Here is a 27,018-nt window from a genome sequence, read left to right as displayed (position 1 = left end):
AACCGAATTAATAGTAATCGGAAAGCTAATTATGTTATCTCTATTTGACGTTAAATAAGAATGTAGCCAGACATATTTTGTTAATTTACGTTTATTGCGCGTGTGTTTGTCGCTTGCCGTAACCAGTATACTGTAATCAGGATCTCACTGGTACAGTAGACGTTCGATAACTGCTAGTCATTTAACTGCAATGCTTTTTAACTGCAATTCGATAGTTGCAACAGTTTTGCAGTTCTCACCGCTAAACTTCAAACTGATGTCAAACTCAATGACAGCTACATTGCGCTGCACATTTAGATGCACTTTTATTGCATCTGACGTCGATTGACAACCGTTTGACATCTAGAATGCGTTGCAGTTATCGAACGGCATTCTTTAACTGAAAAGTAAACATTTTGCAGTTATCGAACGGCTACTGTATTAATCCTGATGTGCCGGTTGGCACTCATGTTGGGCTTGTGCGCTTTGAGCGGCACACGGTCGCTTTTCAGTCAATATAAAGTCGTACATGGTGCAATACAAGATGCTAAATTGGAGACGATATAGATACCCGATATACATACATGTTGTATGGAGAAGCACCTATATCGCCTTCACTTCAACAGCCTACACGACACCATATACTTTCATGTGTTGACTGGGTTTGATAGGGCCTGCCTCTAGACACATGCAGCTTTTTGCAGAGGTTCAATAGCGCCCACTGTCAAACCCCACCACATCCTAGGCAGGCCCCTTAACTCCCAGTGGCCATGGGGAGGGGTCGTCAAGCCCTTGGACATAGTCCCTGCTGCCCCCTCTAATAACTGGTTTTCAGCGGGCTAAAAGTTATTGGTGGTTTGGTGCAGACAATGTCTTCGCATGGAATGACAAAACATACAATGAACATCAAAAGCATTGTACGCTTTTCGGATGATTTTCATTCGATTTCAAGTGGGTGTGTCAGATGTAACAGGGGAGCATATGGTAAAGGGAGGGATCGTATTTCAAAAACGCGGAATGCTAATTCAGTCGTTCCAAGGAGGATACTTTGGTTCAGTGTAGTTTGCCTTTACTCCCATGTTAAAAAAGTACACGCAAAAAAATATTGCAGTCGAAACTACCATTCCAAGGGTTATTTTAAGAATATGCACCGACGATTTTCAGCAGATAACAAATCCGTTTGATTTTACCATTTATTTATTTATCATCAGACTAAGGCCGGAGTGGCCTGTGCTGCACATAAAAGACTTCTCCATTCAGCTCGGTTCAAGGCTGCACTTCGCCAACCACGCAGTCTGCGGTGGGTCCGCAAGTCGTCCTCCACCTGATCGATCCACCTTGCCCGCTGTGCACCTCGCCTTCTTGTTCCCGTCGGATCGTTGTCGAGAACCATTTTCACCGGATTACTGTCCGACATTCTGGCTACGTGCCCGGCCCACCGCAGTCTTCCGATTTTCGCGGTGTGAACGATGGACGGTTCTCCCAACAGCTGATGCAATTCGTGGTTCATTCGCCTCCTCCACGTACCGTCCGCCATCTGCACCCCACCATAGATGGTACGCAACACTTTCCTTTCGAAAACTCCCAGTGCGCGTTGGTCTTTGATTTTACCATGCGCGCCGTAAAAATCTACTGTGGCCCATGCGGAATGTTGTCACATGAACTGAAACAGTGCTGAATTTCTTTGAAACTATGGTAAAATTTACTGAAACTTCATGATAGTTTTAAAAACAGAGCGTAGTCTACAAAATAGTAGTTATAACCACGGAATTTTTCTCTGTGTACCCAACAGAAAATTTATTTACCCAACTGGAGGTTTATTTCACTCAATTTTAAGTTCAATCAATAAACTCAAAGTTGGCTCCCGTATTGAACTGGCGTCGTTGGATTGTTTCGCTCTTTTGTTTTTGACAACAGAAGAAAGAGTGGATGAAGGAGAAAAATTAACTAAAAAGTAAGTTAAAAAAACTCAACGTTGGGTACTTTTTTTCTTCCGTGTAGGGTAGGATGTGACAATTTAATTGTGACTGCCTTGTTGTTTCTTCAGTCGATTAAAAGATATTTTAGTTACTAGATAAAGATTGTCGCTGTCGTCGCTGTCCGGAACATCTTTTGCTGGTGAGGATAGGGGAGCTAAATGTCAAAGAAGGAAAATCCATACGATTTGACAGGTATGTACCACACATGTTTCGGACAGCAGAACAAAGGGAACCGAAGCGACAATCTTTATCTAGTAACTAAAATATCTTTTAGTCGATTGCTTCGACGAGGTTGTGGCCAGTGCAGTGCTTCCGAATATTTTTATGGAAAAATCCGCCAAATAATATATCTAAAAAATAATGTTTTCTCGTTCATTTCTTCCATTATTCGCATGAGCATGAGCATGAGCATGATTGACCGCCCACGGTTGCTACTCCGTTATTGCCAGGTCAGCTGTAATTACACAGAGAACCAACAGATGAAGTTTGGGACTAACATCATCTTCAATGTGTAAGAACTGGTGACCCAAAAATAAGCAATACCAGCGCCGGCCGTGTCCGAATGCAGGTCAATTAAGGAATGGGTGGGAAAATGTTGACATGATAGTCGCTTTGGTAGAAGCCGACGAGTCATCTGCACTTCCACGAGAAATCACTGGGATGTTGGATATATGGGGTAGGTATTGTGGCAGGGTTCGTTTTGGTAAACGATTTGCCGTGTATAGCGTGTAGTTTGATCAAGTCAAAAGATAATCGAACGAACACTAATTATTTTAATTACCGACCGCACTAAGCAGAACAAAATTGTCGATGACCAGCCGATCTTTCTGCTAACCGCACAAAGCAGAACAATATCTTCGATGACCGGCCGATCGTTCTGCTTATTGACGCGAACATCTTCATCGAGCATCTTCACTTTCTAATTAATTTACTCACCCGCACAAAGCAGAACAACATTTCGATGATCGGGCGATCGTTCTGCTAACCGCACAAAGCAGAACAAATTATGTCATGACCGGCCGATCGTTCTGCCTACTAAATAAATCACGACTGTACGTGACCTTTCAAGCAACAAACAAACATGATCTACTTTTTTTCCTTAATTCCGACAGAAAATTTGATACTCCTAAATAAACGTCTCTGAGGCATGTTTCCAAGTACAGCATTGCGATTAATTAAATCTATTCACATATCGACCGCACAAGCAGATCAAAAGCTTCTGAACAATCTGTATATCATATAAAAACACACTCTGATCTATTTTCTATTCAAAGAATTAGCTATGCCTAAAATGCATTTTCTACAAACAAAAGTTGACAAAAGAGATATATTTGAAATAGGCTATGAGAAGGAAGATTTGAAGATAGTCAAAATAGAAGGCAAACAAAGGCCAGAATAAATATAGGGTATCTGCTCCACTACCAATGCTCCCATATCAATAACACTCGCAAAACAGGCAATTTAGGCTAAACTTGTGTCGTGTTTTGTTGTTTTCCGGCGTTCTCACTGCTGAAAAAAATCACAAAAATGAGAAATTAAACAATTTGCGCACCGATTCCCTGTTCTCGAATGGTATTGACCCGGGTACATGGTATGAATCAGAGCATTAGTGATTGATCATAGATTTAATCATGATTAATGAATAATGGGTTATTTAATCATTATTCATTAATCATAGTCATACAAAAAATATGATTTAATCATTAATCACTAATCGTTAATCATATAATTTTAAATTCAATCATTAATCACTAATCATATTCATAATTGTTTTGAGTTTATTCATTAATCATCAATTTTAATCATTGCATACATCGCTTTTATTCATTAATCTTCAATCAAAATCATATAATTTTATACCCTTCAATAACCCAATTTGGAAGAAAGGTTACTTGACTATTGATCACTATGCAAATCATTTAATATGATTATTCATAATCACTATTCATTAATCATATCGATCGTTAATCATTAATCATACACATATTCTGTCAACATTTAATCACGATCGATAATCGTTAATCATACTTCAAACGTTTTATTCATTAACACGTACGTCCCCAACCCCCATTTTACGACAAAACTCAAAATTCAAAACCACGCTGCTCAGCCAATTTCCAACGGATTTTCAAGCAATCTTCTGGAATCGATCACAAAATTCCTATAGTTTTAGGAACCGAGGTCAATTTTTGTGCAATGGCCATGGTTCCGGAGATATTCCGGGGAGTACTGGGGTTACCTCCCTCCCGGAAAAAATGGTGACTGGCAGATCGGCTTCGAAATCCATCGAGCGACATGTCAAACTTCATGATTTTGCAAAACAAGTACACTGGAGTACATTTCAACGACTTTCGATCGAATTGTCCACCCACCGGGTGCTTCCAGGGCCTGGTTCCCTTGGGGAAGTGGCCAATATCCGTTCAATCTTGGAACCCATCTTGCGACATGTCAAACTTCATGATTTTGCAAAACAAGTATACTGGAGTACATTTCGGCGACTTTTGATCGAATTGGCCACCCTCCGGGTGCTTCCAGGGCCTGGTTCCCTTGGGGAAGTGGCCAATATCCGTTCAATCTTGGAACCCATCTTGCGACATGTCAAACTTCATGATTTTGCAAAACAAGTACACTGGAGTATATTTCGGCGACTTTCGATCGAATTGGCCACCCTCCGGATGCTTTCAGGGCCTGGTTCCCTTGCGGAAGTGGTCAATATCCGTTTAATCCTGGAACCCATCTTGCGACATGTCAAACTTCATGATTTTGCAAAACAAGTATACTGAAGTACATTTCGGCGATTTTCGATCGAATTGGCCACCTTCCGGGTACTTCCAGGTAGACCTGTGCGCTGATTGATATTTTACCGGCGGTGGCGTGATAGATCATTTTCAGGCAGCAGCGGCGGCGTCACGCCGTTAGTGATCAGCGGTGGAGTGGATCGGCGTAAACCAGTTCAAGCGCCAAAATTTCTTCAGAAATTCATCAAGGAATTCTTCCAGAAGTTCCTCCACTAGTTTTTAAAAAGATCGTCAAGAAATTCCTTTGGACATTCCTCCGTAAGTGCCTCTGGGAAGTTACTCCAGAAACTCCTCTTTGATTTCGTCTGGAAGTTCCTTCAGGAATTCCTCCGGAAGCTATTTTAGGAATTCATCTGGAAGTTCCTCCAGGAGTTCCTCCGGAGGTTCCTCCGAGAATTCCTCCGGTAGTTTCTCCAGGAATTCCTCCGAAGGTTTCTCCATGAATTCTTCCAGAAGTTCCTCCAGGAATTGCTCCGGAAGTTCCTCCAGGAATTCCTCTGGAAACTGGAATTGACCACCAAATTTCTGGAGGATTTTCCTGGTGGAGCATATTGGATAAATCCTGAAGGAACGTCCGGACGAATTCCCGGAGGAACTTCGGCAGGAATTCCTGAAGGAACTTCCGGAAGAATTCCGGTACGAATTTCCGGAGGAATTACTGAAGGAACTTCCAGAGGAATTACTAGAAAAACTTCCGGAGAAAGTACTGGGGAAACTTCCGGAAGAATGAATGTAGGAACTTCTAAAGGAATTACTGGAAGAACTTCCGGAGGAATTCCTGGAGAAACTCCCGGAGGAATAACTGGAACTTCTTGGAGGAACTTCCGGAGGAACTCCTGGAGGAACTTCGGGAGGAATTCCTGGAGGAACTTCCGAAGGAGTTCCTTGAAGAACTTCTGGAGGAATTTCTGAAAGAACTTCCGGATGAATTCCTGGAGGAACTTCGGGAGGAATTCCTGGAGGAACTTCCGGAGGAATTCCTGGAGGAAATTCCGGAGGAATTCCCGGAGGAAATTCCGGAGGAATTCCTGGAGGAAATTCTGGAGGAAATTCTGGAGGAAATTCAGGAGGAATTCCAGGAGGAACTTCCGGAGGAATTCCAGGAGGAACTTCCGGAGGAATTCCAGGAGGAAATTCCGAAGGAATTCCAGGAGGAAATTCCGAAGGAATTCCAGGAGGAAATTCCGAAGGAATTCCAGGAGGAAATTCCGAAGGAATTCCAGGAGGAAATTCCGAAGAAATTCCAGGAGGAAATTCCGAAGGAATTCAGGAGGAAATTCGAAGGAATTCAGGAGGAAATTCGAAGGAATTCCAGGAGGAAATTCGAAGGAATTCAGGAGGAAATTCGAAGGAATTCAGGAGGAAATTCGAAGGAATTCCAGGAGGAAATTCGAAGGAATTCAGGAGGAAATTCCGAAGGAATTCCAGTAGGAAATTCCGAAGGAATTCCAGGAGGAAATTCCGGAGGAATTCTTGGAGGAAATTCCGGAGGAATTCCTGGAGGAAATTCCGGAGGAATTCCTGGAAGAAATTCCGGAGTAATTCCTGGAAGAACTTCCGGAGGAACTCATGGACGAACTTCCGGATGAATTCCTGGAGGAACTTCCGGAAGAATTCCTGGAGGAACTTCCGGAGGAACTTCCGGAGGAACTTAGGAAAGAATTCCTGGAGGAATTTCCGGAGGAATTCCTGGAAAAACTTCCGGAGGAATTCCTGGAGGAACTTCCGGGGGAACTCCTGGAGAAACTTTCGGAGGAAGTCCTGGAGGAACTTCCGGAGGAAATCCTGGAGGAACTTCCGTAGGAATCCCTGGAGGAACTTCCGTAGGAATCCCTGGAGGAACTTCCGTAGGAATTCCTGGAGGAACTTCCGTAGGAATTCCTGGAGGAACTTCCGTAGGAATTCCTGGAGGAACTTCCGTAGGAATTCCTGGAGGAACCTCCGTAGGAATTCCTGGAGGAACTTCCGTAGGAATACCTGGAGGAACTTCCGTAAGAATTCCTGGAGGAACTTCCGTAGGTATTCCTGGAAGAACTTCCGTAGGAATTCTTGGAGGAACTTCCGTAGGAATTCCTGGAGGAACTTCCGTAGGAATTCCTGGAGGAACTTCCGTAGGAATTCCTGGAGGAACTTCCGTAGGAATTCCTGGAAGAACTTCCGTAGGAATTCCTGGAGGAACTTCCGTAGGAATTCCTGGAGGAACTTCCGTAGGAATTCCTGGAGGAACTTCCGTAGGAATTCCTGGAGGAACTTCCGTAGGAATTCCTGGAGGAACTTCCGTAGGAATTCCTGGAGGAACTTCCGTAGGAATCCCTGGAGGAACTTCCGTAGGAATCCCTGGAGGAACTTCCGTAGGAATCCCTGGAGGAACTTCCGTAGGAATTCCTGGAGGAACTTCCGTAGGAATTCCTGGAGGAACTTCCGTAGGAATTCCTGGAGGAACTTCCGTAGGAATTCCTGGAGGAACCTCCGTAGGAATTCCTGGAGGAACTTCCTTAGGAATTCCTGGAGGAACTTCCGTAAGAATTCCTGGAGGAACTTCCGTAGGTATTCCTGGAAGAACTTCCGTAGGAATTCTTGGAGGAACTTCCGTAGGAATTCCTGGAGGAACTTCCGTAGGAATTCCTGGAGGAACTTCCGTAGGAATTCCTGGAGGAACTTCCGTAGGAATTCCTGGAGGAACTTCCGTAGGAATTCCTGGAGGAACTTCCGTAGGAATTCCTGGAGGAATTTCCGTAGAAATTCCTGGAGGATCTTCCGTAGGAATTCCTGGAGGAACTTCCGTAGGAATTCCTGGAGGAACTTCCGTAGAAATTCCTGGAGGAACTTCCGTAGGAATTCCTGGAGGAATTCTTGGAAAAGCTTCCTAAATGAACTTCCAGACGAAATCCGGGAGGAGTATCTGGAAGAATTTCCCAGAGGCACTTATGGAGAAATATCTGGAGAAATGTCCAAAGGATTTCTTGACTTTTGAAAAAACTCGTAGAGGATTTTCTGGAAGAATTCCTGGAGATACTTCTGAAGAAATTTTGGCGCTTGAAACTGGTTCACGCCGAACCACGCCGCCGCCAATCACCAAAGGCGTGATGGCGCCACACCGCCGCCACTGGCTGCAATTGATCTATCAGGCCACCGCCGGTAAAATATCAATCAGCGCATGGAAGTACCCGGAAGGTGGCCAATCCGATCGAAAACTACCGAAATGGATTCCAGTTTACTTGTTTTGCAAAATCATGAAGTTTGACATGTCGCAAGATGGGTTCCAAGTTTGGACAAATATTGGCCACTTCCCCAAGAAAACCAGGCCCTGGAAGTACCCAAAGAGTGGCCAATTCAATCAAAAATCGCCGAAATGTACTCCAGTGTACTTGCTTTTCAAAATCACGAAGTTTGACATGTCGCAAGATGGGTTCCAAGATTGGATGAATATTGGCCACTTCCCCAAGGGAACCAGGCCCTGGAAGTACCCGGAGGGTGGCCAATTCGATCGAAAATCGCCGAAATTTACTCCATTGTACTTGTTTTGCAAAATCATGAAGTTTGACATGTCGCAGAATGGTTTCCAAGATTCAACGAAAATTTGCCACTTCCCCAAGGGAACAAGCCCCTGGAAGCACCCGGAGGGTGGCTAATTCGATCGAAAATCGCTGAAATGTACTCCAGTGTACTTGTTTTGCAAAATCATGAAGTTTGACATGTCGCAAGATCGGTTCCCAGATTGAACGGATATTGGACACTTCCTCAAGGGAACCAGGCCCTGGAAGTACCCGGAGGGTGGCCAATTCGATCGAAAATCGCTGAAATGTACTCCAGTGTACTTGTTTTGCAAAATCATGAAGTTTGATATGCCGCAAGATGGGTTCCAAGATTGAACGGATATTGGTCACTTCCTCAAGGGAACCAGGCCCTGGAAGTACCCGGAGGGTAGCCAATTCGATCGAAAATCGCCGAAATTTACTCCATTGTACTTGTTTTGCAAAATCATGAAGTTTGACATGTCGCAAGATGGATTCCAAGATTCAACGAAAATTGGCCACTTCCCCAAGGGAACCAGGCCCTGGAAGCACCCGGAGGGTGGCCAATTCGATCGAAAATTGCCGAAATGTTCTCCAGTGTACTTTTTTTGCAAAATCATGAAGTTTGACATGTCGCAAGATGGGTTCCAAGATTGGACGAATATTGGCCACTTCCCCAAGGGAACCAGGCCCTGGAAGTACCCGGAGGGTGGCCAATTCGATCGAAAGTCGCCGAAGTGTACTCCAGTGTACTTGTTTTGCAAAATCATGAAGTTTGACATGTCGCAAGATGGATTCCAAGATTCAACTAAAATTGGCCACTTCCCCAAGGGAACCAGGCTCTAGAAGTACCCGGTGGGTGGCCAATTCGATCGAAAATCGCCGAAATTTACTCCATTGTACTTGTTTTGCAAAATCATGAAGTTTGACATGCCGCAAGATGGGTTCCAAGATTGAACGGATATTGGCCACTTCCCCAAGGGAACCAGGCCCTGGAAGCACCCGGAGGGTGGTCAATTCGAACGAAAGTCGCCGAAGTGTACTCCAGTGTACTTGTTTTGCAAAATCATGAAGTTTGACATGTCGCACGATGGATTTCGAAGCCGATCTGCAAGTGACCATTTTTTCCGGGAGGGAGGTAACCCCAGTACTCCCCGGAATATCTCCGGAACCATGGCCATTGCACAAAAATTGACCTCGGTTCCTAGAACTATAGGAATTTTGTGATCGATTCCAGAAGATTGCTTGAAAATCCGTTAGAAATTGGCTGAGCTGCATGGTTTTGAATTTTGAGTTTTGTCGTAAAATGGGGGTTGGGGACGTACGTGTTAATCATAATCGTTAATCATTGTGAAAAATTATTTTAATCGTTAATCATAATCATTAATCATTGTCAAAAATGAAAAAAATCATTAATCATAATCTTAAATCATAGACTTAAATGATTTAATCATAACCAATTTAATCATTCTTTGGAAGCTTTATTCATTAACGCTCTGAGCAAAACTATGTTCTTCCTCATTTAGTCTTGCCAGCAGGAGCAGATGCGTAGGGTTCCCAATCCGAAGTAGGTGTGTCAGTTCCTGTTTGTCTGGTTTCTAGCCAACGCTGTTTTAAGGCAAGCCAAGTACCCGCGATATTGTAGAGCAACGATCCAGTACCAGACTTTGTGTCCCACGCCGCCTGCATCTCCATCCATGGTCCATCGTGATTATTTGGTGATTCCCTCCATACACAGTTTATAAAACATTTTGGTATCAAAAGAACACTTCACATTGAAAAAATACTGGATTGGAAAAAATTGGTGACAGCGAATTGTAAACCCGCCCTCTCGCGACCTCGTTCATTTCTTCCATTATTCGTACAAAAACATGTTATGTACCATTGGACATTTGTTTGTATGGAATTAGATAAGTTTTACAGTGAAATGGATAAAAAGTTGTTTAATAATGCTTCAAATCGAGTGTTTTAATTTAAAAACTTTTAAATAAGCATAACTTGAGAATTATGCATACATCATTTGCAGTCAAGCATAAATTCATTTTACCCAAAAAAAAAAAGAACAAACTTTTGAATTTTGTCATAAATTTAAATTTAAATACCCAGCAACACGGCCAAGCTAACAACAAGCTGCCCTTTTAAAAATGTGATACCGCCGATCGAAGTAATCGATTGTCATTTTCAAACAATTAGCAACCGGTACGATTTTGACAGAAAAACGGTACGATTTTTAATGTTTCCAGGCACGTGACTCAAGTTTCTACTGACGGTGGTTAGCTCTACCTCGACCTCCTGAGTCCTGATTTCCTGCTAATTTATAACATCAATAGATCACGATCATAGAACCGGTCCAAAAGAATGGATGGTATTCAAACTGCATACTGCTTTCTTCTCTTTCGAAATTGTGCCATCGGAGACACATCTTTCCAAATATCCGCTCTGGTTGGGCCAAAAACCGTGCCGCCCCAGAATCAAAATCCTTGCTACGCCAATGATTCCCCAAACCACCGATTCCACTTGGAAGTAGATAGCCGTGGCGCGCAGTAAATTTGTAGAGTTAGCATTTCCTTGCCAAGAGTGGAGCAACCGTAGGAGATCCAGTAGGTAAATGTAGCAAAAATTAAGCGTTGAAAAATCGCACAACATATTGGAGTTACGTGCGTTGAAATGCTAAGGAAGTAGATCCTATTCGTATAGTCCATCCATTGTGTGTAGTGTAGAACTAGAAGCCCCAAACGATTTCTAAATTCAATAACAAGCGGGGGAAAGTCATTCATCACATCTCATCTCGCTCCATGCTCGTTCGGTCGAAATTGGCATTGCTTCAAGGGCATCCCTTCATTCCGTTTCCATACGAAACATATCTGTCCAAGTTCTCATCCCCATTCCTCATCAAAATGCGGGCTTTATCAGCAGATACCATCCCTCAGTCAGCTCGTCAGTCAGTCAGTCAGAGTTTGCTTGCTACCCTTCAACTGCTCTGTGTGTGTTATCAGTTTTTTCCAATTTTGTGCTCCTCAAATCAAACGAATTTATTTGCTCTCTTTCCTATTTCCCTGACCACTTGTTCCTTTCAAAAAAATACCAACTCACCCAACATTGTATTCCTTCGGTATCCAATCACCGCAAACGCAACAAACGAAAACCCAACATCCCCCATTCCCTTCGGTCCTTTCCCCCCACATCGGACAACCAAAAATCCTCTTCCAGATATTACATGGAGAGGAAAATTTTCCAACACCTGCTCGAGCTGAAAAGCCTGCAGATCCGTTCGACCAAGGTGAACGAGAGTGCGCTCGTGAAGCGGGCCGTCGACGACTATCACAAATCGACGATCGAGCTGGGCTACGAGACGGGCTCGACGCTGAAGCGCTACCCCTACTCGGAGTACTCGTTCAAGAACTTCGAGCTGTTCCTGTACGACACCCTGAAGAGCCTGCAGAAGCGCGAGACGTACAACTTCCAGAACATCTCCGAGGTGTACGACGAGGTGAGTACCGCACTCAGAATCATACATGTAATGGGTGTCTAACAGACGAATTACGGCACGGCAATTGAATTGTTATTGAATGCGCCGTTTTTACGATCTACGGTGTGCGGCAGTGGGGGGTGAATAACTGTCTGGATGTGGAATAAGTTCAGTTTGGTAGCTGGAAGATTACTCCGCAAAATGGTGGAAATTTTTCAAAAAAGCATTTAACAGCGAGCAAGAAAAATTTGATTTGCTGAACAATTATTTTTATTACTATATTTGTATTCCTATTGTTCATTTTGAATGTTTGAGATAAGTTTGCAACATATTCTGGGATGTGAACATTTTAGTCAATTGGTTTCGCCCACTCAGGAGCGCAAAGTTCTGCGTACGGTACAACAACATGATGGGTGTGTTGTGCCACTGTTGTTTTATGGGGTTTACTGTTTTTGTGCTTGATTCACTCGATGGATGAAGACGTAAAACCCGTTGAATTGTTTTGCTCTGAGAAGGATGGGATTAAACAGTTCCATCAAACTGATCCCGTTGAGTAACGTATGTGTGTGTTTGTAAGCAGAACCGAGAACGCGTGCCATGATGCTTTTATGACAGTGATCTTTGTTGTTACTGGAAAATGTAATTTCCACAGAAGTTTATTTTCATAATCGTTGGAAGCGAACCGTGTGCTCATCAATGTGAATAATTGATTCTAAGCTTTGAATTGGGTATTTCGGGTGATACTAGAGCTTTAATTCTAAAGCATATTTAATTATATCTTGAACATAGCTTTAAACAAAATTGAAAATAATTAAAATTAATCCAATATTTAAAAAAAAAAAACGGCAAAGTAAACAATTGAAAAACCAAAGTATTGAGGTTCTCAAAAGAGTTGAAGAAATGGAGGACTGAATAAATGAAGATTTGAAGAACATTCCAACTAAATAACCAAAATACTGAAGAACCAACTAGATGAGAGGAAGGAACTGAAGATTTGAAGAACTGAAAACAGAAGAGCAGAAAAACTTGTAATGTTAGGAATGAAAAAAATCTGAAATACGAATTACAATCAGATACTATCTGGAATCCGGTCCAGTATTCCATTAAAAATCCTGACCATGTAGATCTTCTATATAATAAAAATGAAATGGTCTGTGTTCGTATCCGCATAACTCGAAAACGGCTGGACGGATTTTCTTCATTCCTTCAGCAATTATGTTCGTTATCGTTTCCGACGGGTTTATATGATATTTCCTCATGCGAAATTCACGAGTTAGGTTGAGTAAATCGTGAAAAACTAAAATTAGTATGGCAATTTTGCATGGGCAGTTCACCGCGCGTTTTCGCCTACTATGCAGGACAACGTCTGCCGGGTCACCTAGTTTAGAATAAATATTCTAAATTTTATCAATTCTTTTAGCCTACGATATTTGTATTGTATAGAACTTTAACAAATTATATCAATAATATTTTATGAAAATAAGTTTTTATGTCTAGGATAGGGGATCTGTGCATCGTATCTTTATTTCAAAACAGAAAACTCTTTGCAGGTGCATACAATGTAGGCGGACAATAAACGCATACCTTCAAATTATCCACCAATCAATTCCGAATAAGTACGATAATAAATCATCAACTGTCAATTAGTGTTGCGGTCACATCCCCGTCAGTGGCAGGCATCAATTTCCCTCAACCTAATTAAAATCCTTTCTCGTAACTGTATCGAATGGAACAATCGACCTATAATCACCATCCGCACCATACTGTTCGGATCGGAGTCCGCCTTGGTCGGTGAATTGAATATCCGTTCCGTGACTAAATCAACTCACGTCAACGGAGCCCCCTTCGGAGGGCAGGTCCACGCGCCCGATGGGAAGAGTGTCGATTACAATTGCAACTTTTACTACCGCTCAATAAAGCGTCGCCGTCGTCCGTGAGTTTGTGATTACTCTATTTATACTACCGCCATTGCATTGCTAGCCAGTAATTTGTACACCCGGGCAACGAACGGTGCGGTGCCACCCTGGGCTGCAACAATAGTAAATAGTTCCAATTTGTGCGATTGTTTCTAGCGAATGGATGCAATGGTCGTACTGAGGAGGAGGGCAATCAATAATTCAAATGTTGAGTTTTGTGTGGAGCTTTTTATCACAATTATAATTTTTTTTTTACAATTTTAATGATTTTAAACATTTTTCCTTGAAAGGCTTTCAAAGATTCATTTCGTCGTCAAACTGCGTATTGCAATTTGAGGCACAGTAGTTTGGTCGAAGAAACATACCAATAATACCAGATTTTTTTTCTTTTTTTTTATTTTTGTGAATTGGCAAAAAGTCATTTGACATAAAGGCCATTTGGCACACATTTTGTATAATTGTGAACAACGTCAAAAGTAAGGGGCATAACGAAGAATGGTGGATGTGATCCCTTCTTTAAAAGTAGGCACTGGCCCGGATTAAAACAATGGTGGAAGTGATTCATTCTTTGAAAGTAGGCGTTTTCCCGGATGCCATCTTGAAAAATAGGCCTTTTCTCGGATTTAGACAATGACATATACGATCCCTTCTTTAAAGGTCACTCCTGACGGAATCCAAGTTTCAAAGTGCCCGCGATTTCGGGGGCACACCACTCGATACGGAAGCAACGCACAACTGTCATTTTTGTTGATTTAGCTGTGCTGCGTTGCAGAATGCGTGAAACACACAAATGACAGTTGTGCGTTGCTTCCGTATCGAGTGGTGTGCTCCCGAAAACGCGAGCACTTTGAAACTTGGATTCCGTCAAGAGTGACCTTAAAGCAAGCGCTCGCCCTGATTAAGGCAATGGTAGATGTGATCTCTTTTATAAAAGTAAGCGTTGGCCAGGGTTAGGGTAATGGTGGATGTCCCTAGTAGCACAATCCACGCTCATGTGATTGCAACAACTCAAATGTGACCAAATTCGGTTGTATATGGGTTACTTTAACTACTTTACAACATGTGTGTTGCTCGGGGTGATTCCTTCTGTACAAGTAGGCGTTTACTCGGTGTGAATGGGGTTTCTTCTTTATGCCAAATGTCTGTTATGTCAAATGACACACACTTTTCGTGCAGTTCAAAATTATGCCAAATGTATGTTATGCCAAATATCCGCTATGCCAAATTGTGAACCACAACCCTGTTAGGTATAATGACGTTTCCAGGTAATAAAATATCGTATATGATATTACATAAGATGCTAAAGTGGAGGCGATATGAATACTGCCCCATACAATATGTACGTATATCGCCTACACCTTAGCATCTTTTGTTGCATCATATACGATTTTGTGTTGACTGGGTTAAGCAGAGGATTTTGTGTTGACTTGGTTAAGAATAGCCCATGACAAAAAAAGGCAAAATTGTGCCAAACGTCCATTATGTCTAACGTCAATTATGCCTATCGTCCTTATGCCTAACGTCGCGTATGCTGGAAGCGACGATCCTCATGTCCAATCTAGGGACCTTCCGCAAGCAAAGAATACAATACATAATAATTAATAAAGAAAATTATAATAACACATTTTAAAAAACTCCAAAACTTGGTTGGTTGATAAAAATAAGCTGATCAACTAAACAGGGTAAAGGACATCAATCACGGTAGGGAGAAGTTGTCTTCCGCAAACTGGTCATAACCAGAGTCTCCTAATTCTCGGGTATACATGGATGAGACAGTGTGCCGTGAGCTACAAAAGCTCACGTAGCACCGATTCAGTGCGACGAGAGAAGCTAACGCGCGCATAAAATAACTGAGTGAGCGTGTCTCAATGTACGCCTCATGAGACTCATTTCATGCGCTAGGAATGTATAGCTGGGGTTACTTAGGCAACGATATTATTGAATGAAAATTTCCCGCCCAAGCTGTTTTACGCACCTCCGCTGTTGTTTGCAAAAGTTTGCCATGGCAAACAGCGCATGAGCTGATCACATTGAGATGTCTCAATGCGACTCACCAATGTTAATGTGAGGTACACAAGCTTCGTGAGACTCGCGTACGCTAAATTTTATGTGCGCGTAGCAGTCGTTGCTCAATCTCATAATTTTTTGTACGCGTGCATGATGTCTGGTCATAACGTCAGTTTAATGATGACAAAGATAAAACAATATTGCAGAAACGGCTCACTCTGAGTGGGGAAGGTGGTTTGGCTGAAATTCATTCGGCCGAATGCCACTAGGCCAAACAAGCCATTAACCCGAAACTCATCTGGCCGAAAGTCATTTGGCCGAACGGGTCATCCGGCCGAATAGGTCATTTGGCCGAATAGGAAATTTGGCTGAATAGGACATTTGGCCGAATAGGTCGTTTGACCGGATAGGACATTTGGTCGAATAGGACATTAGGCCGAATGCGACATTTGGTCGAATAGGACACTAGGCCGAATAGGACATTTGGCAGAATAGGATATTAGGGCAAATACGACATTTAACCGAATGGGACATTAAGCCGAATACGACATTTGGCCGAAAAGGACATTTGGTCGAAAAGGACATTTGGCCGAATAGGAAATTTGGCCGAATAGGACATTTGGTCGAATAGGACATTTGGCCGAATAGGACATTTGGCCGAACAGATCATTTGGCTAAATAGGTTATTTGACCGAACAGGTCATACGGCTAAACAGGTCATTTGGCCGAATAAGTCATTTGAATAGATAGAAATGAGGTGTGAAAAGTGAGAAGTCTTACAAAGTGTGAAGTGAGTAATGATGAGTGAGAAGTGGGCGAGCGAGTTAAGAAGTGAGACATCTCACTATCCATTTCTCACTTTTAAGACGTCTCACTTCTCACTCTTCATTTCTCACTTCTCATTGTGAAAAGTGAGAAGTGAGTAGTGAGATCATTTGACGAGACGTCAAATGATACTTCGGCCGAACGACCTATTCGACCTGTTCGGCCAAATTACCTATTCGGCCAAATAACCTATTCGGCCTAATGACTTATTCGGTCAAATGACCCATTCTACCGAATGAATTATTCTTACAAATGAGCTATTCAGCTAAATGACCTATTCGGCCAAATGACCTTTTCGGACAAATAACATATTCGGTAAAATGACCTATTCGGCCATATTACATATTCGGTCAAATGACCTATTCGACCAAATGGTCTGTTCGGCCAAACAACTTTCGGCCTAGTGGCCTACGGCCAAATGGCATACGATCAAACGGTATTTGGCCAAACGGCCCTTTCTCTGACAGCTTTTATATTCGTATTGCATAGGATTTTGCGGTTGTTGAGGAAACGATGTTAGGGAGGAAACCCCTTCGCACACCACCTCCACACCCTCCTCCTCGGTGGCCATGTTGAGATTATGGTTGACGGGCAAGGGACTTACGACCTGAGTTGGGGTGTTCGGGTAGCCTGTTCGCGAAGGGGTCGGGATTTGCAGCCCTGGAAAGACCAGGGAGGTCCGAACACCTCTGTGGGTGAGACCTATACTTGGGTTGGGGTGCCAAGGAGGTCCAAGCTGGATCTAGATCCAGTGCTACAGTCCATCTTTGATGACTTGCTGGTCCTTGAGGCTTGAGGTCCAGGGTGCCGCGGCTTCTTTAACATTTAACATTAACCATAGATCATTAATTAACGGCTACGCAGTCTCATATGATTAAAACGAGTTTTTATTCGTCTGACGTTTCGACACGGGATTAGTGTCTTCGGGGGAAGCTGAAAGTTAAAGACAGTTAAAGTTGGACAAAACATAAGACAAAAAGCGAACAAATCATTGTAAGACTAACACCAAACATAATCAAAGACTGTATAATTAGTATATGTATTAAATTTTAGCTTCCCCTGAAGAAGACACTAATCCCGTGTCGAAACGTCGGACGAATAAAAACTCGTTTTAATCATATGAGACTGCGTAGCCGTTAATTAATGATCTATGATTAACCCCCACAGTCGTTTCCCAAAAAAATGATTATACATTAACAGTTGCGTGATCCATTGCAGCCCATTGGTTTTCCCAATCTTGGCAGACGATCTTTTTGATCCAGGCTTTAACGTCAGCCGAGGGAACCGATGTTGTAAAACGCCAGCCTTGGTGAGTGACTCAGAATGACAGCTAGAATATCCACAGTGCCCTAGGGTTCAGGCGAAGTTTGCCTATGCGACAGCTTTTAGGCAAATAGCCGCCAGCACACTGGCGCAAAATGGGAAGACACTTGCTTCGATGCAGGCAGCCTCAGCGGGTGTGGAAGTCCGGAAGCTATGCAGACGTACTGGATGAAGACTGGGGCGAGTATGTTGTCAAGCTCACGACGTGCCACACAAGTCAGTTCCAGTCCGTCTGCTGTCAATCAGCGCTTGGCCGATACGATACCGAGTGGCCTTGTTGCGATGATTGTTGAGAAATACTTCCGGTTGTGCCACAGCGATGCCCTAGCGGTGCCGTCGCTAAACCAGTACTTGTTACAACGTTCAGTTGATGTATTTGTGCGATAAACGGTTGTGCTTCGTTTGATGATCTAAACTGGACTCTGGGTTGTACTGCTGACCTTGGCTGTTGTGCTGTCCATGTTCTTGAAGTCTGTGTTGATGGAAACATGTGAGGCGGAACTAATTTAACCATGGAAAATTGTCATGACGCAGGGTAGTTCAATTGAGATGATGTTACTTATTTGGAGTTTTTACAAGATCGTTACAGAACTGTGACCGGTCGTAAGGGTCAGTGTTGGGAAATGTACATTAAAACACTCTGATTATGCGAATATTTACATTTTTCAGTCAAATTTCATGCACCAAACAAGCCGAAACCGTTTGCCAAAAACATGTACGCGACATCGTGACGTTTTTTTTGACAATGAAGCAAACTGTTTCAGAATCGAGTTTAATTATATGTGGTGCAAAGTCTAGAAGGAGTGCTATCCGTAGGCAGTGTTGCATTTGAACGCGTTCAGTTTGCGTTCAAAAATATTGAACTGAACCCGTGATCATAAGAACAGCACGCGTGTTCCGTTCAAAAAATTGAACTCCAAGGAGGCTTTGCTTGAACACAGTATGAACTTTGTTATTCACTCTGTCAGTTCGTTCACACCACTGCTTCCGGTCTTCTGTTCGCCCGCTATGTAATCAAACCCTGAGATTAAACCAAATAATTCAAGTAGAGTCCATAAACATGTGTCTTCCCATTTAAACCATATATCTTTTAATAATTGCACAAAAAAACTATTATTGACTTTTTGCCTTTCTCGTATACTAAGTATACGGTAAAGGCTATATGATCGCTCCAAAAACAAACTTTTTATAGAAGGCCCGGAGACTCATAGTGTTATATACCAATCGACTCAGTTCGACGAATTGAGGTGATGTCTGTGTGTGTGTGTGTTTGTGTGGGTCCCTTATCCTCCTTGCCTCGATCCCCCCGGGACCACGGGATGCTGCGACTACTTCGGGGGGGGGGGGGCTGTGCTCATGCACTTCTTCTAAAATTCCGGCCCCTAGCTTAGGCTAGTTCGCCGACTGGCTTGCTGAGATCCACTGCTACGTTGTCTCGATCCCTCGGCGGTCGTACCGCAAACGCCGTCTTCGTCTTCGGGTTGCAGAGGTGGTCCGACAGTTCCGGTGGTGGATGACGTCCGCACTGGCGGAGCCCTACATACCCGAAGCACTTCCTTCTTCTTTCTTCTTTCTTTCTCTCTGTGTGTGTGTGTGTGTGTGTGTGTGTGTGTGTGTGTGTGTGTGTGTGTGTGTGTGTGTGTGTTTTTTTTTTTTTTTTTTTTTTACAAGGGTTAAAGGCCATCAAAAATCTGCGCGACAGACACCTTGAGCATCCACACTATGCTCGAAGGCGAACAGGGATGGGCTCCTCCCGCCCTGCTAAAAATGTGCCTCCCGGATAAACCGGGTCCCTTATCCTCCTTGCCTCGATCCCCCCGGGACCACGGGATGCTGCGACTACTTCGGGGGCTGTGCTCATGCACTTCTTCTAAAATTCCGGAACCTAAGCTTAGGCTAGTTCGCCGACTGGCTTGCTGAGATCCACTGCTACGTTGTCTCGATCCCTCGGCGGTCGTACCGCAAACTTCCTCACTCGAATCCTCCTGACTTCCCCCGGCGTCGAGGGTGGTCCACCAGTTCCGGTGAAGGAAACTTCCGCACTGATGGTGCCCCGACTACCGGCGGCTATCGCAGGGGACGCTTTCGCGCATTGCGCCGTCTTCGTCTTCGGGTTGCAGAGGTGGTCCGACAGTTCCGGTGGTGCATGACGTCCACACTGGCGGTGCCCTACATACCCGAAGCACTTCCTTCTTCTTTCTTCTTTCTTCAGCAGGTTGGCAATTCAAGTGCCGAGGTCGGTCCAACGATTCCGGTTGGCAGAAGACTTCCGGTTCGCTGGCGCCCCGACGACCCGAAACCAAACACTGCTCACTGTGCAGGATTTCGCTCCAAACCGACGCTTATTTGCTGGTCCCTTCTCCATTGACGCTGCAGCTCTGACAGTATTTGCGTCACGACTCTGCTTACTGCATTCCACGTACCCTCATCGCGACACATTCGCTCTGCGATGTTGTCCGCCCGTAGGGCAGGCATTCCTCTACGTACTTCCGCAAACCTTGGGCAATCGAATACCACGTGTTCTGGAGTCTCCTCTATGTTGATACACGCCGGGCAGGATGGCGATGACGCATGGCCACACCGATGCAGATAGTGACGGAAACAGCAATGTCCGGAAAGGAACTGTGTGAGGTAAAAGTTCACCTCTCCATGCTCCCTATACACCCACGTCGACACATTGGGGATGAGCCGGTGGGTCCACCTTCCATTATCCGCATTGTCCCACTCCTGCTGCCACTTCACCATAGAGTCCAGTCTCACCGTCTTCCTCACATTTCTGGTATCTCTCCGTTGGTAACACTCGATATCCTCTGCTAGGGTTATGCAGATTGGAATCATCCTGCGATAACGCAAACTGCCTCCGAGGAAATGGTTCGGTACGCACTCGCGACTCGAACGGCCATTAGGCGAAACACGCTGTTCAACTTTCTGCGGTTACGTTTCGTCTTGAGCGCAGCTCCCCAGGCTGGAGCTCCGTACCTCAGTATCGAGGATGCTACTGCTGCCAGAAGACGCCTACTGCTGCTTTTAGGACCACCCACGTTCGGCATGATCCTTGCAAACGCACTGACCATTTTAGATGCCTTTTCGCAGGAATAGTCTACATGGGTGTTGAAATTCAACCGGTCGTCGATCATCACTCCTAGATGCCTCAAAGCCCGCACGGACGGTATGTTGTGCCCTCCTATGGTAAGCTGGATACGCTGGATCTCGCGGCAGTTGCTAACCAGCATCACTTCTGTTTTGTGGTGAGCAAGCTGCAGTTTGACTCCATTCATCCAGTTTTCAACTGCGTCGGTCGTCTTCGCCACCAGCATTTCTACCTCTTCCAGCGACTCTCCGGTTATCGTTAGAATGACATCATCCGCGAATCCGAAAATCTTCACGCCTTTGGGCAACTTCAGTTTTAGAACTCCGTTATACATAATGTTCCACAGCGTCGGGCCTAGAATGGAACCTTGCGGAACACCTGCGGTAACCCTAATCGACTTCTGCCCCGAATTCGTTTCGTAAACCAGGATCCGGTTCTGGAAGTAACTTTCAATGATTCTACACAAGTAGTCAGGAACCCGCATACCGTGCAGCGCTGCGGCGATAGCCTCCCAGCTGGCACTGTTAAGGTGAATCGCGTTAAAGTCCAATTAAAAATCGACATAGCGCTTTAAAGGGCACATAACTCGAAAAGTAAACGACAGGCAAAAGCGGAAAGTAGTTTTTCACCTTTGCTCACTTGCAGCATACACGAAAAAATGGTTCACAGATGTGCTAACCGCCTAAATATTTACATTTGTGTGAGCAAAAACGCGAGGTGAGGGATAGCACGGCCATTGTGCCTGCCATTTTTGGACGCCGCCGTAACTCACCTTAAAAGCGTTTTTGACGTCAATCGTTACTACAGCGCAGAATCGATTGCCGCGCCTCTTCTTCTTGGCCGCTTTCTCTGAAACTTCAATGACCGTCCTGATTGCGTCCACCGTCGATCTGCCTTTTCGGAATCCGAACTGCATTTCCGATAAGCCGGTCTCGCCTTCAGTGAACTGCGTCAGCCGATTAAGGATAATCCTTTCCAGAAGCTTCCCCAGTGTATCCAGCAGGCAAATGGGCCTATACGATGCTGGATTCCCCGGCGGTTTCCCTGGTTTCGGCAGCAGCACTAGTTTCTGGATCTTCCACCTATCCGGAAAGTTACCATCTGCTAGGCATTTCTGCAGCACCATCCTAAACAAATCTGGAAACGCCAGTATCGCAGTTTTTAGAGCCACGTTTGGAATTCCATCCGGACCCGGAGCTTTCTTCATCTTCAGACCTTTCGCCACTGATGCCAGCTCGTCGTTGGAGACTTGCATACCTGCAATGGTTACTCCGTCTTCATCTGCGTACGGTGTAGGCGGCCACATCGTAGAATCATGCTGCGGGAAGAGACCGTCATCGATGACCTTCAGCTTGTCCAGACACATTTCCGCTGGCGTCACTGCACCCTTGATCCTCGCTGTTACGACCCGATAAGCGTTGCCCCAAGGATCAGCGTCAGCTTCTCGGCACAACTCCTTGAAGCAGTTGGATTGGCTGACTTTAATCTCCCGTTTGAAGGCCGATCTAGCTTCACGGAAGATTATCTTACGCTCCTCTCTGACTGTTTCAGACCTTGCTCTCTGAAAGTGTCTTCTGGCTCTGAGACACGCAGCACGAAGGCTAGCAAGAGTATCGTTCCACCAGTAATTTAGCCGCCGGCTTTTCCTTGGCTCCAGTCTCCTTGGCATCGTCGCATCGCATGCCCTCGCAAGAGTTTCTGTCAGCTCGTCTGCATCCAGATTTGTAGCGCCGCTGTCCGCTCGGAGTGCTTCGATAAAAAGATCTTTGTCGAAGTCCTTCGCCTTCCATTTTCGCCCGCTATTCCTAATCTCTCGCCGTACCGTCGGCATTCGTGTTCCAACACAATACCGGATCGCCTGATGATCACTATGTGTATAGTCCTCACTAACTCTCCAGTTCATGTTCCTCACCAGCGACGGACTGCAGAACGTGACGTCGATGAAAAAAAATGCGAAATGTACTAACGGTACCTTCGTTGCACAGCCTGACGTCCAGCTTTGCCAACGACTCCAGCAAACTGTAACCTCTGGGGTTAGTCAGCCTGCTTCCCCACTCCACTGCCCAAGCGTTGAAGTCGCCTCCGATGATTACCGGTTTTCGGCCGATCAGCTTCTCCGTGAGTGAGTTCAGCATCCGGTTATACTGCTCCAAAGTCCATCTTGGGGGTGCGTAGCAGCTACACACGAAGATCCCGTTGATTTTGGAGATAACGAAACCTTCGCTTGAGCTGTCTACCACTTCTTGAATAGGGAATTTGCCCATCACTTGGATAGCTGCAATCCCCGATGAATCCGCCACCCAGTTGCCGTTGTCAGGAGGGATCCGATACGGTTCAGTGTGTGTGTGTGTGTGTGTGTGTGTGTGTGTGTGTGTGTGTGTGTGTGTGTGTGTGTGTGTGTGTGTGTGTGTGTGTGTGTGTGTGTGTGTGTGTGTGTGTGTGTGTGTGTGTGTGTGTGTGTGTGTGTGTGTGTGTGTGTGTGTGTGTGTGTGTGTGTGTGTGTGTATGTGTGTGTATGTGTGTGTGTGTGTGTGCGCAAAACTACTAAAAAATGTCACTCATTTTTCGGGCACTTATTCTCAACCGATTTGCTCGCAACAAGTTGCATTTGACGCAGAATCATGTCCCATTGTTTCCTATTTGAAATTGGCCAGATCGGACTATGGGATCGAAAGTTATGGCCAAAATACAAATTCATACAAAAAAATCGCGTAAAAAATGTCACTCATTTTTCGGGCACTTATCCTCAACCGATTTGTTCGCAACAAGTTGCATTCGACGCAGAATCCTGTTCCATTGTTTCCTATTTGAAATTGGCCATATCGGACTATGGGATCAAAAGTTATGGCCAAAATGCAAATTCATACGAAAAAATCGCGTAAAAAATGCCACTAATTTTTCGGGCACTTACCCTCAACCGATTTGCTCGCAACAAGTTGCATTCGACGCAGAATCCTGTTCCATTGTTTCCTATTTGAAATTGGCCAAATCGGACTATGGGATCGAAAGTTATGGTAAAAATACAAATTCATACGAAAAAAACGCGTAAAAAATGTCACTCATTTTTCGGGCACTTATCCTCAACCGATTTGCTCGCAACAAGTTGCATTCGACGCAGAATCCTGTCCCGTTCTTTCCTATTGAAAATTGGTCATATCGGAATATAGGATCGAAAATTATACAATTGTTTGCCTTTCTCGTATACTAAGTATACGGTAAAGGCTATATGATCGCTCCAAAAACAAACTTTTTATAGAAAGCCCGGAGACCCGTAGTGTTATATACCAATCGACTCAGTTCGACGAATTGAGGTGATGTCTGTGTGTGTGTGTGTGTATGTGTGTGTATGTGTGTGTGTGTGTGCGCAAAACTACTCAAAAAATGTCACTCATTTTTCGGGCACTTATCCTTAACCGATTTGCTCACAACAAGTTGCATTCGACGTAGAATCCTGTCCCGTTGTTTCCTATTTGAAATTGGCCATATCGGACTACTAGCAGACCCGACGAACTTTGTTCCGCCTAAAATTGATTTATTATCTGATTAATTCTCGAGTTATGAAGAAATTAGTATTTCATTTGTATGGGAGCCCCCCTTTCCAAAGCGGGGAGGGGTCTCGAACCATCTTAGGAACCTTCCTGGGCCCCAAAAACCTTAGCATACAAATTTTCACGCCGATCGGTTCAGTAATTTCCGAGTCTATAAGGTTCAGACAGACAGAAATTCATTTTTATGTATATTAGATGGGATCGAATGTTATGGCCAAAATACAAATTCATACGAAAAAATCGCTAAAAAAATTTCACTAATTTTTCGTGCACTTATCCTCAACCGATTTACTCACAACAAGTTGCATTCGACGTAGAATCCTGCCCCGTTGTTTCCTATTGAAAATTGGCCATATCGGACTATGTGATCGAAAGTTATGGCCATAATACAAATTCATACAAAAAAATCGCGTGAAAAATGTCACTCATTTTTCGGGCACTTATCCCTAACCGATTTGCTCACAACAAGTTGCATTTGACGTAGAATCCTGTCCCGTTGATTATTTTTTTTAAATTGGCCAGATCGGACTATGGGATCGAATGTTATGGCCAAAATACAAATTCATACTAAAAAATCGCGTTAAAAATGTCACTTATTCGAATAAAATTATGTGGATAACTTATTTTCGATACAGTCCTTATTGAAAATTGGCCAGATCGGACTATGGGCTTAGAAGTTATGGTCAAATTACTATTTATTGTGAAAAAGAGTTCAAAAAAGCCTAGCTCACTTTTTTAGCACTTAGACTTCATCTATTCCCCAAGCAAAACAAGTTCAACAAATCTGGTTGCAGTAACCATATTGTGACTGAATCCGGTCATATATAAGTTACTGTGATTGATGTGCAATATGTGTGCTTCTCAGGTCGCTCGCAACAGATTGCATTCGACGCAGAACCTTGTCCCATTGTATCCTATAGAAACTTGGCCGGATCTTGGGTCAAAAGTTATGGCGAAAATACTAATTTTAACAAAATAATATGCCATTTTTTGCTCTTATGCTCATCCGATTTGTTTGCAACAAACTGCGTTTGGCGAGAATTTTTTTTATGCATATAAACAAATATGAAAAATAAGACCAAACCTTTTGAACGAACGAGAAAGGCACCATCACCGCTAGGTGGATTAATCTTATTTATTTATTTAATTTTTTTAAATTTAATTTTTATTTAATAAATAGTTTAGGAACTTGATGGAAATTTATATTTCCTGCAAGTCAAGATTCGAGAAAATGTGTGAAGAAAAAGAACCCGTTACGTTCTTCTGATTTTATCTAATTCATGTTTTAATACAGAAAATAAATGATTTGTTTAGATGCCATTGTAAAGTTTTCATGCTTTGAATCTCTTACGCATTTTAGCGGTTTGTAAGTTTGATATCGGTACCACTATTAGGTTTCGGCTCATTTCCGCATTCTATCGAACTCAATAATATACATATGAAAAATTAATGCGAGCAAGTGTCTACATTTTGTCTACAGGTTTTAATCATGCATCTATTCATTGGCGAAAACATAATATATATATACTCTTCTTTCAGATAAATAGTTCCACGATTTCCCAAAACTTGTTATCATGATTCAAATAATAAGATTGAGGAAAAGCTTTCATAAGACACGTTTATAGTGTATAGATATTATTTAACTAACACGTTGCCAATTTCCAATTATACAAATAAAGATAGATAGAAATAAAATGAGAATCCGCCATCCTTGACCAAAAAAAAAACACTATTGTTATTAGAACAACATCCTCGTTCGTCTTCTCTTATGGGAATTCAACTCAGGATTTGACTGATCAAATATACTAAGGCGGTAGTACCGATTGCTTACGGATTGGTGACCATGTTTCGACGGAATGCTATTTAATAGGGCGAATAATTGACCCACGCCATTTACAAATCTCATAATCCAAGGACAATCAGCCAATAATTACCGATGGAATAGGTCGATTAAAGCTGCCAAAGTTTCTACGAAACAATTTGGTATTTACAGCCATGTGTAGAGATAAAGTACTTCAGACAGCAATACAAAGTACTGGAAGAAGGGCTGCTGTTCAAAAATCGAAGCTATTTTACCTGTCTTTGACACGAGTTAGTCCTATCCAATTCAATTCCACTGTTTGTAGTCCTTTTGAGTCATTTTTTTTCGTGTATTAAGGATCGGGAAATTTTTTTTCGGATGAGCAGCTAAAATTCCATGATCTTGAATTCTAAGCCCCGCCTTACCACGAGAACGTTGGCCTACGTCATGTTCTGAGTCACATTTCCATAATGTTATTACGGAAAGTACAAAGCTACATAACATTTTCCTAATTTCCCTTGAAATTCTGAATTAACCGTTGACTGAAGCCCCTCAATTATAAGTCTATTTACTTTGATTGAATTATGATTAATTTCAGTCTTTGTTATACATATACGTTAATATTTAAAAAAAATAAGACTTTATAAAGGCATCAGATTGTTCAATTTCACTTACGTGATATTTTGAACGCGTTCAAAAATAAGAACTGAACGCAGAGTTCAAGAGCCAAATGAAAATTCTGAACGATGATCCAAGATTGCTGTGAT

The 27,018-nt window shown here is 43.4% G+C and overlaps 1 protein-coding gene across 4 annotated transcripts in view; it reads left to right on the top strand.

The window, feature by feature from the left end:
• The window catches only part of LOC134222701 (ankyrin repeat domain-containing protein 12), a 509,755-nt gene that overhangs the window by 460,259 nt on the left and 22,478 nt on the right, over nt 1-27,018 (top strand). For 3 of the 4 annotated variants that reach the window (XM_062701874.1, XM_062701871.1, XM_062701864.1), the window contains one exon: nt 11,482-11,761. The exons of the other annotated variant lie outside the window; for it this stretch is intronic. In XM_062701874.1, coding sequence (XP_062557858.1) covers nt 11,482-11,761 — 280 coding nt within the window. The remainder of the gene's footprint in view (nt 1-11,481; nt 11,762-27,018) is intronic. 4 annotated transcript variants of the gene reach the window in all.

This window comes from Armigeres subalbatus, chromosome 1 (assembly GCF_024139115.2).
Source record: "Armigeres subalbatus isolate Guangzhou_Male chromosome 1, GZ_Asu_2, whole genome shotgun sequence".
In the NCBI taxonomy this organism is placed as follows: Eukaryota; Metazoa; Arthropoda; class Insecta; order Diptera; family Culicidae; genus Armigeres; species Armigeres subalbatus.
The sequence above is the reverse complement of the archived record's forward strand: the minus strand, read 5'-3'. Positions and strand labels throughout refer to the sequence as shown.